We start from the raw sequence: 17,968 nt of genomic DNA, 5'->3' as shown, positions 1-17,968 counted from the left end.
GGCTCATTTGACAAATAAGGAAGCCGGGCCCAAGATGTTAACCAACTTCCCCAAATTCCCACAGCGAATAAGTGACAGATCCGGCATCCAGACCCAAATCCACCATCTCGAAAGCCAATGGCCTCTGCATGGCAGAGCTGTCTCAGCATGAGTCAGCAGGTGTCTCTGAAATTCCCTCAGAAAAAGTTTGCTCCAAAGGAGCAGGCTGCTTACTGCTCTTCGACGAGCAGGGCTCACCAGCAAGAGAGGTTTGTCAGTGATTCCTCAGAACAACGTCTCTTAACACTTCCTACTTTGTAAACAATCGCTTCAGTGTGAGCAGATAAGATACGGGAGCAGCAGCGGAAGCCCTATCTCACTGTGTGTCAAACCCCAGACCGGGGAGAATCAGTGTCTTTTTGCTGAATGTACTGAAAGTGACAATTAGTTCCCACGGTTTTGGCAAGTCAGATTTTACTGTGGTCATCAAGGCAATCAGATTACTGTTTGGGGGAAGGATAGAGAAGTACGATGTTCTCCCCCGACCCTGCTCCCCACCCCCAACCCCAGCAGAAAGGGAGAGTGGGACTATTCCGTTTGAAAACCCAGGTTTGAGCCTGTTTCTTTTCCCAGTGCCCGGCAAGGAAGAGGTGCTCTGACAAATATATCCAATTGACTGATTGATTCAAGGTTCCATAAATCAGTGGGTCAGTGGAAAGTCCATAGGATAAGGAATTAGAAGAATCAGGATACATGCCACATGGTAGAGAAATAGTCAGAAGTAAGTTCAAAATCTGTCTCTGAATAGATATACTTACATGTGTTTATAGGGACAGCTAAAATAGAGCACCCAGCTTGGAGTCAGGAAGACCTGAGTTTAAATGTGACCTCAGACCCTTACTAATTGTGTGAGCCTGGGTAAGTCACTTAATCCTATTGGCCTCAGTCTCCTCATCTATAAAATGAAGTGAAGAAGGAAGGAAGGAAGGAAGGAAGGAAAGAAGGAAGGAAGGAAGGAAGGAAGGAAGGAAGGAAGGAAGAGAAAAAAGGATGATGGAGGGAAAGGGAGGAACAAAAGAAGGAGGAAGGAAAGGAAGGAAGGGAAAGAGGAAGGGAGGGAGAGAGAGCGGGAAAGTGAGGAAGGAAAGAAGTAAGAAAGGAGATAAGGAAGAGAGAGAGGAAAGGAAGGGAGGGAGAGAGAAAGGGAAAGTGAGGAAGGAAAGAAGTAAGAAAGGAGATAAGGAAGAGAGAGAGGAAAGGAAGGGAGGGAAGGGGAAAGAGAGGGAAATAGGGAAAAGGGAGAGAGAAAGAGAGGAAAGAAGGAAAGAAAAAGAAAGGAATGAGGGAAGGAAGAAAAAAAGAAAGGAGGGAGGGAAAAAATAAGTATTTATTAAGCATCTGCTACAAGCCAGAGGTTGTGCTAAGTATTTTACATTATCCCATTTGATCCATACAAACAACCTTGGAGCTAGGTGCTATTATTATACCCATTTTATACCTGAGGAAAATAAGGCAACCAGAACTTAAGTGACTTGTCCCAGGATCACACTGTTAACAAATGTCTTGGGTCAAATTTGAACTCAGGTCTTACTGTTTCTAGGCCCAACTGTCTATCCACTGCACCACCTGGCTAGATTATAAACCCCTTGGGGACAAGTTCTGTTCCCAATTTGTATCTATCTACACATGTCTGGGTTGTCTCTCCAGCCAGATTAAAACTTTTTGGGGGATGAACACCATTTCCCTCATTTTCGTACTGCCAGCACCACCTGTAAGAGCAAGGGAGTGGTCACTTTCATCTCTAGATCTATGACCCTTGGATGTTGTGACCTGAATTTGAATCTCATGGCTCACTCAACCCCTGAGTGACCTTTGACCTCCACTCCTCATCTGTAAAATGGGAGAGTTGGACTATATGATCTTTAAACTCCAAATCATAATCTTGTCATTTTATGAGTTACTTTGATGTTGATTTTTTAAAAAATCATGTCCATTACAGAAATGGATTTAATTTAGTTCCTTTTCTTTTCCCCAATGGATTTAGCTACTTCAGTTCTTTACATCAGGGGATTTTTCTTTTTATTCCATCTTTGATTCTCCTTCTATTCTTCATTTGCAAGGAAAGTTCCCTGTTGAGTCAGCCCAGAGAGCTCTTGTTTTTCTAAGAGAATCTTTTTCTTATTCCAAATGCTTCTTAATAAAAGGACCTTTATCACATTGATCACATTGAGAGGGTGCTCTCCTATAGAACAAGGACAGCTGGGTGGTGGAGTGGAGATGGTGTGCTGAGCCTGGAGTCAGGAAGTACTGAGTTCAAATTTGATCTCAATTATTTATTAGATGAACATGGGCAAGTCACTTAAACTTTTCATGCTTCAGTTTACTTAATTGTAAAAAGTGGATAATAATACCTATCTTTCAGGGTTGTTATGAGGATAAAATGACATATTTGTAAAGTTCTTAGCACAGTATCTAACACATAGTAGGTACTTAACAAAAACACTTCCTTTTTCCTTCCCTTCCTTCCTCCTTCCTTCTTTTTTTTCCTTCCTTTCTCCCTTTCTTCCTTTCTTCCCTAGGTATGGGGGCTCCATCTTGTCCTTCCCAAAATGTGAGGTCCAGACCTACATAAAACAGATGCAGAAGTGGCCTGACCAGGAGAAAAGAGAGCGCAGGGCCATCATTGTCTCATTTAATGCAGCCAATAATAGCATTAGCTTTTCTGGCTCTTGTCAAACACTGCTGACTCTTTTTGAGCTGCCAGGCCACTGAAGTATCTTACATCAATTTTGTAATTATGAATTTTATATCAAGCAGAATTGTTATGGGAAAAAAGTGCTTTGTAAACCTTACAAATGTGAGTTATCATGGTAGAAAATTATTCATTACAGACCATCCATATAAAAAAGACCATAATAAAAAAAAAAACATCCAATTTCCTAAAATAGGAATTTTCTCAAGGAGAATGTCCCCTACTCCTTTCTCATCTCTGCTTCTTAGAATCTCTTTTTTTTTCTTAAAGGCTCAGCTCAGATTATAGATGCTACCTAAAGACTTTCCTAATCCCCTGTTTCTAGTACCTTCCTTCTCTCTCCCCCCAAAAAATAACCCTTTTTGTTATACTACTGTTTCCTCCAATAAAATGTAAGCTCTATAAAGACCAGGATTGCTTCATCTTGCTTTGTATCCCCAGTGCCTTGAATAGTACCTGGCACACAGTAAGTATTTAATAAATGCTTGCTAATTGATGACTGATTGCTTATAAACATGCCTAAGTTTCCCCAGTCCAAAACAAATATTTCCCTTTAAGTTCCTTAAGCTTCTATCCCCCACTTCTTCCATCTTTTCACTGCCAAAATCTTGATAAGCTGCCCACTTTTTATCACCCCTTCACTCCTTTGCATCCTGGTTTCCATCCCTATCATTTTGCAGAAAATACTTTCTTATGGTTCACCCACCAATAACCACCTAATCAATGACACTTTTTCTCAGGCTTCATCCTCCTTGATTTTAATCCAGTTCATCAGTTATCACGTCACATTGATTTGCAATGAATATTACCTGGTGTTGACAAAGTTAGCTTTTGTCTAAGAGATGGGCTCTTAGATGCCCTTATCTCTACACTTCATCTGGATGCTGTAGAGATGATTACCAAGTGGATCATTTAAATCAAATTCACTGGAAAATCAAATGAGCACTCTCATAATCAATGATCCTCTTCTAGAATAAAGGGTGACCCACCACCACCACCATCAGTTGAGTCTAAAATTACACTGTGGAGAGAGGCAATGGTCCCATTGCCCTCTACCCTGGATCACCCTCATGATGTCACTGGTCCCCTTCAAGAACAAAGGATGAACAATAATAACAGTTGCCTAGAGTTATACTGTGGAGAGGCAATGGTACCATTGCCTTCTATACTATATGTAGTATGTTGCATCCAATTCTTATTATCACCTTTTAAGAAGGATATTAACATGCTGGAAGATGTCCACAAGAAAGCAACTAGTAGTGAAAAGACTAGAACCCATGACATTTAAGGTTTAGTTGAAAGAACTGGGGAAATTTAGCCTAAAAAAGAGAATGGATATAATCATTTGTTCCCAAATATTTAAAAGGTTATTATTTGCCTTCAAAAGTAAAGGGGAGAAAAAGAGGGAGAGATTTTGAAATTTAAATTAGAAAAACAGATATTAAAATGTTTTGCATGCAATTGAAAAAAATAAGATGCATTTTTTAAAGAGAAAAAAAACATTTTAAAGGCTGTCACATAAAAGGGAAATAAACCTTTTCTCTGGCCCTAGAGGATAGAAAACCTAGAATTGCAAACAGGTCAGAGGACCTGGGTAGGAATCCTGGATCCTACTTATACAATTTTGGGAAAGTCACTTACCTCTGTGTATTTTCAGCTTCTTTCAGTTTCATAGGCTTGTTTATAAACAACCAGTCATCAATTAGCAATCAGGTCCTTGCCAGCTGAAAACTATCATCTTATGACCAATAAGAAGGACCCTTACAGAACACTGAATACTAACCAAAATAAAAAAAAAAAAAACTTTAAGATAGTCTTTCCATATCAATTCACCTACTATCCTGATTTAAGCACTGCCTTAAAAGGCATCTATGAGAAAATAAACAAAACTAACACTATGATCTCATGAGCTAGAAGATTTGATTATCTCTACAGAGAGCAACCAATCTATGCAAGAGGTTAGCATGTGAGCATCTAGTGGATAGTAGTGTACACAAAGAGAGCCCGCCAGCTCTTTATCAATCAGACCCCAGGACCCTTCATCAATAAGTTATCCTCAGAGCCAAAGAAGCAAACCAACAATAAAAGAAAGACATGGGCTGGGTCTGAAATGTCCTAATACCAATTATCTGAGACAATGTATAAAAATTGACTCTTTAATCCATCCACTCTCCTAGCTTTTTTATTGTTGTTCAGCTTTTTCAGTCATGTCCAATTCTTCATGACCCTATTTAGGGGTTTTCTTGGCAAAGATACTAGAGTGGTTTACCATTTCCTTCAGCTCATTTTACAGATCAGGAAACCGAGGCAAACAGGGTAAAGTGACTTTTCCAGGGTGATACTGAGGCCAGATTTAAATTCAGGATAATAAATCTGACTCCAAAATTGTCGCTCTATCCACTATACCCTTTTGTTGCCATTCTAGCTTTTTTTTTAACTGAAATTTAAATGTTCTGCCTTGATTGCCACTGATTTTGTTAAAATTCCCAAGGAAACATGTTTGTCCACCACAAAACTTAAAAGGTAACAAAAGGGAATGGAAGAAGCACTGGTCTGGGGACAAGAAGATCTGGTTCTACAGTCAGTTTTGCTGCTTATCTTGTTTGACTTCTACGTAGTCATTTGAGGATAAACCCATACCATTCCACCTCCACATACACACTTCAAGCTTCTTTTCCTGTGTTGTCTTCCCCCATTAGAATATAAACTTTTTGAGGGCAAAGACTATCTTTCTTTTTGCATGTATTTTATTCCTATATTACTGCTCTAAGTAGTAATTACAATAATTACTGCTTAGTGCAGAGACATCTGACACATAGTAAATACTTAATAAAAGCTTGTTGACTTCACCTGTTATTTTCTTCCTGTTTTAAGTATCTAGAAGTCTCCTATATTGCTACTCCCCACCAGTATAGATCATAACCTTCAGAGATAATCATCATCATAACCATTCAGTCAATTAACAAGCATTTATTAAGCATTTACTATGATGATATCATTGGTTCTTTTTGAGAATGACAGATAAATGACGATTATATGCACTGAGCTAAGTGTTAGTTGGGAATATAAAAGAAGGCAAAAATTTAAGAATGATTGTGCCAGAAAAATTTCTCCCCTGGAGCTGAATATCTCTGACTCTGGCTTAAGGATCCCTAGGGTACAACCTGTGCAATCCATCCTTAGAAACATCCTCAAAATCCTTTGAGTTATGTAAGGCTGTCAGAGTTCATACCACAATGAGCTATTATACTGGAGGGAGGGCTGAATTAGGTGGGTCAAAGAACAGTCCTTGTCTAATCTCATAGTGTTCAGGTAAGGATTCATTGAACGGCATTGTTGAAGAACAGTTAGTGTTCTGGACTTTGTGATGGCTATTATAAGAAATATAAAAGCAAAAAGACACAGAACCTGGCTTCATGAAGCTTTATGATTAAAATAAGCCTGAAGTGGTTCATGCAAATTTATTTTTTCATAGTAACAATGATAATGATAACTAACATTGTAACACTGTGAGGTTTGCAGAGCATTTTATGTATACTCTCATTTGAGCCCAACAACAGCCCTGTAAGAAAAAGGTGCTATTACTATCCCCATTTTACAGTTGAGCTCTGCTCAGGGTCATATAGCTAGTAAAAGTCTGAAGTGGAATTTGAACTTGTCTTCCTGACTCCAAAGTCATTGTTCAAATTACCATGTTGTTCATCCTTCATTTCATAAGAGAACCAATTATAGCATAGGGTGATGACTTGCTTGTAAATTGGATTTAAGTGAGGCAAAGTTGCACAAAGTCATTGGTCTTATTCTCTTCTAGTCATCAAAATCCAGTAGTAAGACAAAAGTCAAGATGACTGATGATGACTTGGGGAGTGGTGGATGACCTTGGCATCTTCTAAGTTTGATCAAACTCTAAGCACCTTCTTCAGCCACTTCCAAGGCTGTTGGAACAAATCATTCTCATCTACCCATTCTGCTGGGGGAAGCCTTCACATGTTTGGGATAGATATCTCCCTAACACAAGGATGGACTGGAGACCTGTCAATTATCCTCAACCGGGTCTAAACTGTCTGCTGAATTGGTTTTACTGGAGTGTGGCCACTGTAACATGTGCAGCTTCTTGGAGCTGCAGGTGAGAGACAGGTAACAGATAGACACCAAAGGTGGATGAGCAGTTCTGAAAAGGTCTCTCACACCAAAGGTGCTAGTTCTCCTTAAACACCATCGTATACATTTGAGGTACTATTAAAATTCTACCATGAACTGTGAGAGATGGAAAGCATTGAAGGGTTAATTATTCATAGGTTTATAGAACTATAGAAGATATTACATCTATAGATGTATACAGGCAATATCTATAAACTCACCATTTATTTTATAGATCGTGAACTCAAATCCAGAGAAGAAAAATGAGGGTCCTGAGATCCCAAAATCAGAGGTAGTGAAGCCAGTGTATGACCCCACCAATTGAGGCCACCAATTTAAGGCCTTCTCACCTTCACAGGAATGCAGCTCCCTCCCCAAGATTTACATTAAAGAGAACATAAATATGGATCCTTAAAAATGTTTTCTTATCTAAATCTGGAGGTGTTGCTTCCTCACACCAGGGAGCAAATGTCTTTACAAATCTGCCTGGAGTTTAAAAGCAACACAATGAGAGTTGGGGCACTATCCTGCCATCTTTTAGTGACACAAAATAAAATAGGAGACAGTCAGAAAACATTATACACAACTATTAAGGGGGTGCATGGTAGTCATTGGATGGAAAATTGCTAGAAAAACCCATTAGCAGCATAATAACTTATTTTTAATGTTGAGCTGTTAGGAAAACACAATTATATGCTTCATTTATACTGAAAGATATCATCCAGCATACGGTAAAAACACTCTGTGCTCTATTTAAAACAAAAAACACACATAACTAGCTGGGAGAGAACTAGAAAAGGGGGGGGGGAAGCATTGTCCATCTGGATGGCTGGTACCCTTCCCTCCTCTTCTCCTACACCATCTCCATTCACAGGCAACTCCCCAAGCTCAAGTCAGTAATCTGCATATAGATTTGGAAAGGCCCGGGCTTCCTATGCAGATGAAAGCAGAAAATGCACAGACATGAAAAAAGAAGCAATTACAAGATATATCCCAGAACTTTATTTCCAGACACAGAAATAGCTAGAAAAAGATTTCACCTGGGGTGGAAAAGGAAGAGAGACACAGAGAGAGAGACAGAGACAGATAGAGAGATAGACAGAGACACAGAGACAGAGAGAGACTGAGACATACAGAGAGACACACTTACAGAGAAGGAGAGACAGAGACAGAGAGGCAGAAAGGGGAAGGAGAGAGAAAGGAGGGAGAGGAAGAGAGAAGGGAGGGGAGAGGAAGAGGAGAGAAGGAGGGAGGGAGAGAGAAAGAGGAGAGAGAGAGAAGGAGAGAGAGAAGAAGAAGAAGAAGAAGAAGAAGAAGAAGAAGAAGAAGAAGAAGAAGAAGAAGAAGAAGAAGAAGAAGAAGAAGAAGAAGAAGAAGAAGAAGAAGAAGAAGAAGAAGAAGAGAGAGAGAGAGAGAAGGAGAGAACGAGAGAGAGAGAGAGAGAGAGAAAGAGAGAGTGGCAACAACGGAAAGGAAGAAATGTATAGTCCAAGATAGCTCATCCAGTCAGAAGCAATCTCTGCACCTCCAGGGATAATTGTGTTCTGAATTTCATAACCATTTGGGGCCTTTTGCTTTATGAATAAGCAATAAAACACAGGATTGGAGTTAGATGGGCTTCTCCAATGGCTCTTTCCAGGAAGGGGGTGGGGGGAGAAGAAAAGGAAGAAAGGTGGGGGTTGAAGAGGGAGAAACTGGCCTGAGAATGACAAAAGGAACTTTAGGCATCATACAGAGGTAAAAAGGAAAAAAAAGAACCTGCAAAATAAGAGGGGTCTGCAACCCAAGCCAGCTCTATTCTCTTTTTTTTCCCTATCTGTATATTTGGGGATCAGGACTTCAAGGGGAAATCAAATAAGACTGACCTTTATGCCCAGGCTATTACATAAGATCAGTCTAGTTTTCAACCAAAATATGTCTATTATTCCAAAAAGGAATGAGAAGAAATGTCTCTGCCTCCCCATATACAGACAAAACAACAATCTTCAGGGCTGGAGAAGCTTGCATTACATAGCTCTGGAATCTGATTTCATAAGGCCCAAGGCAAAAAGAGCTTGTACTCTTACTATTATACATAAAAGACCATGGCCATCCACACCCTGACTGGAAGAAGGAGGGAATTTACTGAAACACTTCCAAGTCCAAAATAAAGTACATTTGAACAAGGTTTTCCCAGTCTCAGAGACGTAATCTTCTATAAGAGGAAACTTAGTTTCTAGACCAAAGACAAAAGGTAAGGGAAAGGATAAAAGATTAGATCATTTCTTTTTTGTGTGTGATATTTTCAGTAATACTTATTTTCTTTTTTTTAATATACTGTCACCCCAATGACACTCTCTACTCCCCCCCCCCCATAGAACCTTCCCTTGTAGCAAATACAGTCAAGTAAAACAAAACAACACACCAGCCTTGTCTGAAAATGTATGCCTCATTCCACATCTATTGTCCACAATCTTTTAATTGACATTCAGGAAGAATGTTTCACTATCAAGTTCTCAAGTTTTCTGAAGTTCCATCTGCCAACTAGGTCATTTCTTTGTCCTACTCACCATTTCTGAGGGCAGTCAAATGTCTAGCTCTTAGAAGGAGAATCTTGAAGAATAAGGAGAAGTAAGAGGACTGTTAATTCCAAATCTAATTGTCAGTAAAGCTTGGAAAAAAGGCCTATCTTTTTGTACTACCCTTTCACCATGCTTAGTAAATCACAATGCCAAGGAATAGGACCACCAAAATTTATTCATTAGATTGACCTGGGGCAGATTCCATTTCTGACAAGTTCTCAAACCACTCCTGCAAATTAATCCCAATCTTAAGATAACCAATTTTTAATTATCTGTAATTTTACAGCCTTCTATTAACAAGCTTGTTCTAAGTTTCTCACATTTGATTTCTGCTCCCACCTCTTCATGTGGTCACACTGAGTTTCTTCAATGCCATGTACATGGACCACAAACTATGACAGATTCTATCAAACTAGAGAGCCTTTGAGTAGAGGTCAAAAGATAAACTATATCTCTGTTTTCTGATGACCAACCTAGCTAAGTTCAGAGACTCTTATCAAACTATCCACACTATCATGAATTTTTCAACCACAAGGGCTCTAATAGATTTGGGTTCTAGGTTATAAAAGGCTACAAAGAACACTGGCAGAAGTCTCCATACCAACAAAATTACATGTCCTCAAAGTATTACAGTAAGTTTTAAATCTAAAATCCAGCAGGACAAGAACCCTAGTAAGTCCCCTACCTACCCTCCATATCATCAACACAGTGTTATAAGCAAAGTAGATCATTTTATTTCACTGAAGATTTCTATAGATTTGGGAAGTGGTTTTCCCAAGTGCATTAGCACCCAAGAGGTGGGCGTTAAATTACATCTGCAGTGAAGGGTGAACCTGTCACTAACAGCTGTTTACTTTTCAAAGATTGGCAGAGCTCCTGAAATGTGCCTGATTGATGGTCCTGCAAAGATTCTGTTCTAAAAACCTGGGAAATCAAAGGCAGAGGAGGTGAGCTCCTCCAAGGTGAGCTGCCCTCAGTCTTCAGCCTGAAGGAAGATTTCTTTCTCTGTAGGCACTGAACATGAGACCACAGCTTTTCTTGGAGGAGCGGGACCACAGAGTTGATGATTGCCATGGCCTCTGGGGACCAAGATGGGACTTCCTTTACCCATGGGATCTTACACTTAGAGTTAGAAGGATTGATTGGGGTCACCTCCATTTTACAGATGTGGAAACTGAGGCTCTCACAAGCAATTTGAATTCAGTCTGTCCTCAAACCCAACAATTTTTTTTTACCATACCACATGGTCTATCAATCTAGAAGGCACCCTGATACTGAAGAAAATGTAATGAACTGGTTCCCTCTAAATCAGAAATTAGATTTAGAGTTGGAAAAAAAAAGGAGACCAGTTAATCTAATCCTCTCATTGTAGATAAGGAAACTGCAGCTTGGAAGATAATAAATGGAAGTCATGATTTGAACACAAAATCCCTGACTCCGAACTCAATATTCTTTCCACTCTATCACACTTCAGGGCAGTAGTGAATGAAGCCTTCTCAAATAAGCAACTCAGTGAGATGTGGGAGAATTCCAGGATATTGGCAAGAAAAGGCACAATGATAATTAAGATAACATAAAAGTTTACTGGATGAAATATTAAAACAATCCAACTTGTTTTCCAAGGTTCCCAACCGAGGACAGAACACTCTACAACAAAGTAACCACCTGCACAGGAGATTCTGCATCATAGTGCTGTAGCATATGACAGAAATTTAAATTGTATGGCAGCGATTCTAAGTATCAGAGTAATTCATCAAAATTTATTACCCCATCTCATACAACATCTTTCCACTAAGATGTAAAATTGCAATTTACCACAACCCATTAAGTTAATAATTACTTACCATATGGTTTCAATGCTACTCCCAAGCCAAACTAAAGAGAATCATGTAGGATTTGGCCTGTGTAAATAAAATACCCGTCAGCTGCTCTCAGCCTATGAGTTACAAGAGATGCACCAAAGACAAATTAAAAGTACTGGTAAAATTAGGTTCTGTAAAATGAAAAAACAAAAACTATACCTGGGCATTTTTAGTCAATATCCTTCACATGTATGTTCCTTAGTAAAATAATGCTCAGGTCTACACCACTGCCAGTTATTCAGAGGGTTCTGGCAAAAGAGCTTCCATTTGTCTAAATTACCTAATGTGTCAGTGAATCAACAAGTATTTATTAAATACTTATTGTGTACCAGACATTGTGTTAAGCACCATGCTTAAAAAAAGCAAAAACTGTCTTTGACCTCCAAGGCAATGGACACAAGTGATAAAACACAATAACAAGTGCATACCAAAGCATACAAAATAGATAGAAGGTAATCTCAGAGGAGAAGGAATTAGCAGTTGGGGTTTGGAGAAGCCTTCTGGAATAAAGTAGAACTAGAGCTGAAAAAAAAAAAAAAAAAGGACGCATTGGGGCATGTGTCCCTCAGATGAGATCAGAGTGATTTCACAGTTCATAAACTAATTAATCCCTTCTTGGCCTTCCTCTGATATTCCTACAATGGAAAGAATACTGACTCGGGAAACAGAGGACCTGGGTTCAAATACCACCTTTGATGCTTGCCATCTGTGTGATGTTAGGTAAGCTCTCTCCCCTATAAAGATGAAGAGCTTGAAGTCAGTGGTGTCTGAGATCTCTCCCAGCTCTAGACTCTGTGTCAGCTACTATGTCGATCACGCAGTCAGAAAACTGATGGTGATAGGTGCTGGGCAGAAACAAAGAAATCAGATTGACAGGAGTTTCAAAGGCAAATAAGCAAAACAGGCTAATATTCATGTTCCCTAACAAGGGCTTCACAGAAGCCAAAGGAAACTATCTACAGACTGAGTCTTTTACTCCTAGGAGGAGCTGGGTAGGGATAGAACAAAGGCCAAAGGACAGCAATTGGGGGGAGGTGTGGGGAAAGAAGGGGAAGAGTCCTCTGTACAAGATACTGAAATCCTACTCAGATTTCATGAGCTATTTAAGTCATTGGCTCTTTTTAGTGGAAATCTAGATGTAGCCCCAAAAGAATAGAGAAAAATGAAGACCATCAGCCCCATATTCTTTTAGAAATTAAGGAATGAGAAGAGAAAGTTCACTAAGCCCCAGACCAAGGCTGTGACTGCTGACTTCAGGCTGCTTTAACCTTCAGAGGTTTTTCTGCCCTGGGTCAAAAGCTGTGCTGAAGGTGCTTGTGGCTTCTGCCAGGCCTGGGCAGGAGAAGAACTATTAGGGCTTTTTATACTCAGTGAGGCTGTGTGCTCTGGGCTCCACTCTGTCGTCTAGTCTGTAGAGCCAAAGCAGCCCTAGACCTACGGAAAATCAAAGGCAGCACAGGAATGAAGACTTTCCTGGCCATCACCAGGGCTTCCTATTTCTTTCCTATTTTTCACAGAAGTCCAGTTTTAAGCTGGAAGAGACATTAGAGGCCATCTCTCTTATTTTACAGTTGAGGAGAGGCTTAAATACATGAAGTGACTAGCAGAGTCAGCATTTGAACTTGTATCCTTTGGTTCTAGAGCCAGTCATCATTCCAAGGACTATCCTAGATGTGGTGGAAGGAGAGATGGGGAGAAAACCTGTATCTTAGAGCTGAATGATGCAAAGATTCCATTGACCCAGCTCCCATGTTGAAAAAAAAATCATCCTTCATTGGTTCATAAAAAACCCTTAACAGTTTTCAAAGCGCTCATTTGAACATCACAACACTATGGAGAAGTAAAGCAAAGAATAATTATCTCTATTTCTTACAGATGAGAAAACTGACATCCAGAAAGCAAAGTTCCCAGCTTAACAGTCTGACTTACCAGGGGTCACACACAAAATTAGTGCAAAAATTGTTTCTCCTCTTCTGCTATGCGTCACTTCCTAAGGAGCTAATGTGTGGAAGGCTACTTCTCCAATATGGAGCCAAGAAAGCCTGATCTGATTGTGGTATTAAAATATTTGAAGGTCAAGCTCAGGAAAGAGGAGTAAAATTTGCTTCGAAGGGCAAAACTGACTAAAGGGAGAAAGTTACCGAAAGGCATGGCAGGTTTTGGCTCAACATAAGAAACCATTATAGCTAGCCAATAATGATAAGTTGCCTCAGTCAAACCACAAGCATTTATTAAGTGCCTACTGAACTAGGTACTAGGAATACAAGGACAAAAGGGAAAATAGTTCCTGTCCTTAAGGATCTTGGACTTGGGAGGAGGGAGAGGTATGAGACAAAATGATAACAATAGTGATGACAATAACAGTTAACATTTTTATAGTGCTTTAAAATTTGCAAAGTACTTCACAAAAATTCTCTCACTTGATCCTCACAACAACCCTATGAGATGAGTACTATTATTACCCCTATTTTACAGATGAGAAACTGAGGCAGACAAGTGGTTAACTATATTGCTCTGGGCCAGACAGTAAATATTTCAATTTGAACTCATGACTTTCTGAATTCATCTAGTTTTCTCTCCACTGAGCCATCTAGCTGCCTATATATATATATGTATTCAAAAATATGTACATGTATATATATATATATTCATATATACATTACAAAATAAATATAAGGTAATTTAGGGAGAAGGATCCTAGCAGCTGAGGGTGAGAAGTGGCAGGGGACAAAGAAAAATGAGTTCTATACTTTGGAGAGGCCTGGGGAAAGGGAAACCAAAGATTTAACCAAGCAACTCTCCTTCACATCTTCAATGATGGAGATGGCAGCAGTATGGTGGCAAGTGCTTTAGACTGGAGCCAAGTGATCCAGGTTGTAAATCTTGACTTTACCACTAACTGCCAGGCATTCTTAGTCAAGTCACTTCCCTTTCTATGGCCCACAGTTTCCTCGTTTATAAATCAAAAATGCAGGAATAGATATTCCCTTTCAACTCCAGGGGTTTGTAGCAAGGGAGATGACTTGAATAATTTCTTACAGCTATAGTTATTCCTATCTTTTCTATGAGGGATATTTGACACCTTGGATAGCTCTGAATGCCTTCTGGGCCACAGAACCAATATATCCAGTGTGACTTTCCCTTCCCCTGTTTTAGTTACTCCAGGCCAAAACAACAGCAGCACCTGGTGGTAGTGGCTGGGGCCCTCTGAGTTCCTCTGAGGCACCCAACACATAGGGGCCATGGCTCATCACTAAGACAATTTCCACCGTATAACCTTGCAGCCCCAGGAAAGAAGACATGAATGAGTCCAGACCAGAACTGCCCAAGCCTTATATATTAAGAAAAAGTTTAAAGAAACAAACATATGCTCCCCACTTCAGCACAGATCACATGACTATCTCTGCTCACACATGCTTGTAGAACTAAATTTTCCTTTCTGAATTCCCATCCTAGGACACTCAAAGGGGTGTTTTATATGATGATCACTGGATCAAGCACTCAGTAAAACCTGGGCTACTGACATGAAGTGTTTCCCGGGACAGAAGGAAACAAAGTTAGGCAGATACGGCTCTATTCCCCACTGCAATCCCTGTTTTTAAAGATGAATTTGAGATTTATGGGACATCTAAGCTGCCGTCCCCAGACCCCACATGGAATATATGACACAAATCTTTCACATAATTTTTGCTCTCCTTCTTGTAAGTATTCAGATTTAAAACCAGAATTCTTGGCTCATTCTGGTGACTCTAAAATAAAAACAGCCAAAGTGAAACAGAAAACTGCATATTAAATGAAACTCACCTAAAAAGAGTTGGAGACATTTCTGCAATTGATCAACTGTTCTAAAACACAGTTATTTGTAATTTCACATTAGAGGGGGACAAAAACAAGACACAAAACAATTTCACTACCTGATATGAAAGAGGGTACTCGGAAAAGCATATTTCTATATGTTCATTCCATTTCACAAAACTAGAATAAAGGGACTTTATCACAGAAATATAGATTTAGAGCTGCAAGGGGCCTTAGAGGTCATTGAGATTAATTCCATTTTAGGATGAAAAAAAAAAAAAAATGATGCTCCAAGGGATTTAAATGACTTGCCCAGGAGCACACAACAAGTAAGTGTCTGAGGATTGAGACCCACATCTCCCTGATTCTAAATTCATTTCTCTATCCGTTAGGCCACTCTCTCTTTATCTAGGGCTAGCTCTGTTGTAGCCTCTTCTACTTTTCACATTCTGAGCGTATGTGGGAAGCATGGAGAGTGAAAGCTCCTGAAGCAAGACTGAATTGTTTCTTGCCAGGCTATTCCGGAATTTCCTTCTCGCTAACCTTCTGCTGGGACTCCTTCTCAGCCCAGGTGTGATGGGATGGTCCTTGTGAAGAATGATTCCCGGTAATGGACATCCCACTGTTTTGCTCCTCCTGGCTGAAAGACCGATTTCTTAAATACCTCTGACACTCCCCAGTATCCCCTGAGAATTCTGGTTCACAGACCCCGCAACTCAAAGATGCTCTCCCTGCAGCATCAAGCAACGAAATCTAGGTTGCCAGGTCTGTCTGTCATGGAGGGAGAGATAGCTCTGCGTAGCTCTAGGTAGGTTTCTGCGTTGTGCTCACCAGCAGTTAACTCGGGTGCATACGCTTATGTGCATTTGTGTATTCATGTGTGCTTGTGTTGGGAGAGCAAAGAGAGAAGGAGCTTATCGAGACAGGGGCTAAAAACCTTTCAAACCCTGAGCTGTGCAAATGAAAACAAATCGATAAACAGACCGGCATCTCCCCAGTAGCCGAACACCCGCAAGCCAGGTGACACAGCCCCTTAAACCCGAGGCCAAAATAAACCCCAGAGATGTCTGGGCAAAGCATTAGGAAGCAAACAAACAAACAACATACAGATCACACAAATAAGGCTAATTCACTCACCGTAAAGCTCTTCCTGCCCATTCTGAACATTTTCCAGCCTGAGCCCCTGGAGAGGCCAGAGCGAGCACGGTTTGCTGGGAGAAGCCTGGCCAACCCTGCCTCTCCGCCCGCGACCGCGGCGCCCCCTCCCCCACCCCTCGCCACACAACGCAAGCAGGACTGACTGTTTCGCAGTTTGTCTCTGCACTGGGGCATTTAGAAAACTGCGGGGGGGAAGAGGGGGAGAGACCGTATAAACCATCTCCGATCTCCCTTCCCTCTTCCCTTTAGGTACGGACACATATGATTCCAAGCGGATAAAACGCTCGGCTCAAATGGTCAATAGAGCTTTTTAACTGACTTTTGAAATTCCCTCCTCCAAGGGGGAAAAAAAGGAACTTAGTCGCGTTTAACACTTTATCTCCAAGAAAGCCAAGGTGAAGTTAAAACTATACTTCCACTCGACACCAGCCTCTGGCCTGAAGAGGTGGGGGTGGGGTGCTCTGTATGACACCTTTTATTATTGGGGGGGGGGGGGAGACAACTAGAAACTGAAGACGTGCTGGCGATCCTTGCATTTCCTAAGAGATGATCCAGGGGCTGGGCGGTCGCGAGACTCAAACTGTGCAAACAACCAAGAGGAGTCTAAGAGAAATGAAGGGGACCCCAGCGGACGGCCCTGGCTGGTGGCGGCGGCGTGATCACTGTTACAGGAGCCAGTGCCGATTACTTTGGGACTTCGTTGGTTGTGAAGCGTCTGTTTGTAAATAACTCCGGGATGTCTCCCAGCTCGGCTATGACAGCTTCTACTCAGCAATTAGACTTTTAAAGCCCAAATTAACGTCAACACCAAGAAGTTAAAAGCCCCCGAAGCGGGCGTGGGGAGGTGGGTGCGCGCAGGGAGAAGGGAAATCTGGAAAGAGCAGGAGTCCTAGAGGGGCCAGAGTGCGGAGCCTCAGGGAGGCGAGTTTTCTCCCCGGGTGCCGGGTAAAGCAGCAGCCCCTTGAGCCCCAAATCCAAACCCATCCCCATTTCCAATCCCAACCCCCTTCCCTCTCTTCTTCCTCCTCCTCTTCCTCTTCTTTCTCCTCCTCCTCCTCCTCTTCACTGGCAGAAGGGGGATGGGGGAAGGGGGCGCTCGCCCCTGTCCCGGGCCAAGGGAGGGAAGGAAGGAAAGACAGGACACAGGGCTCCCGGCACCCGGCCAAGTGCGCTCCTTTCAAACCTCAGGCCGGAAGACATGGGTGGGGGTGGGGGGTGGGGGGGAGAGCATAGGACAAAAAGCGGCAGCCAGTCCGGGTCCGGGTCCCTGCTGGTGCCCCAGAGCCCCCAGAGTCGCGCATCCTTCCAGCCCACACTCACCTTATTACAGTGGTAATAGTCCAAGTGGCCCAGGCAAGTTGGGTCTGCGCCGGGTAGGGCGCCCACCGCCGTCGGAGCCGCAGGGTAGAACCTCACGTCCATGCCGGGGATGCGGGCGCAGCGCAGCAGAGGGCGAGGAGGAGGAGGGCGAGGAGGAGGAGGAGGAGGAGAAGGAGGAGGAGGAGGAGGGCGAGGAGGAGGAGGAGGATGAGGAGGAGGAGGAGAAAAAGGAGGAGGCGGAGGCAGAGGCGGAGGCAGCTCCAGCGGGCATGAAACCGACTCGGGCTGCCGCTCTGCCTGGATCTGAGTGCGTGCGTGAGTGAGTGAGTGAGAGTGAGTGAGTGTGAGTGTGTGTGCGCGGGGGGCGGGGCGGGGAGAGGGGAGGTGCTGGCGGGGCGGGC

General features: G+C 41.9%; 1 protein-coding gene across 5 annotated transcripts in view; it reads right to left on the bottom strand.

Moving 5' to 3' along the window:
* Positions 1 to 17,739, bottom strand: part of TOX2 (TOX high mobility group box family member 2) — a 298,324-nt gene extending 280,585 nt beyond the window's left edge. For 2 of the 5 annotated variants that reach the window (XM_031953845.1, XM_003756917.2), the window contains exon 1: positions 17,568 to 17,739. In XM_031953845.1, coding sequence (XP_031809705.1) covers positions 17,568 to 17,669 — 102 coding nt within the window. In that variant the 5' untranslated portion in view covers positions 17,670 to 17,739. Of the gene's footprint in view, positions 1 to 16,226; positions 17,247 to 17,567 lie in introns of those variants that run through there. The other 3 variants (XM_031953842.1, XM_031953843.1, XM_031953844.1) reach the window with 2 other exon arrangements.
* Positions 17,740 to 17,968: the final 229 nt, after the last annotated feature.

Source organism: Sarcophilus harrisii, chromosome 2 (assembly GCF_902635505.1).
Source record: "Sarcophilus harrisii chromosome 2, mSarHar1.11, whole genome shotgun sequence".
In the NCBI taxonomy this organism is placed as follows: domain Eukaryota; kingdom Metazoa; phylum Chordata; class Mammalia; order Dasyuromorphia; family Dasyuridae; genus Sarcophilus; species Sarcophilus harrisii.
This window is presented reverse-complemented; position numbering and strand designations above follow the sequence as displayed.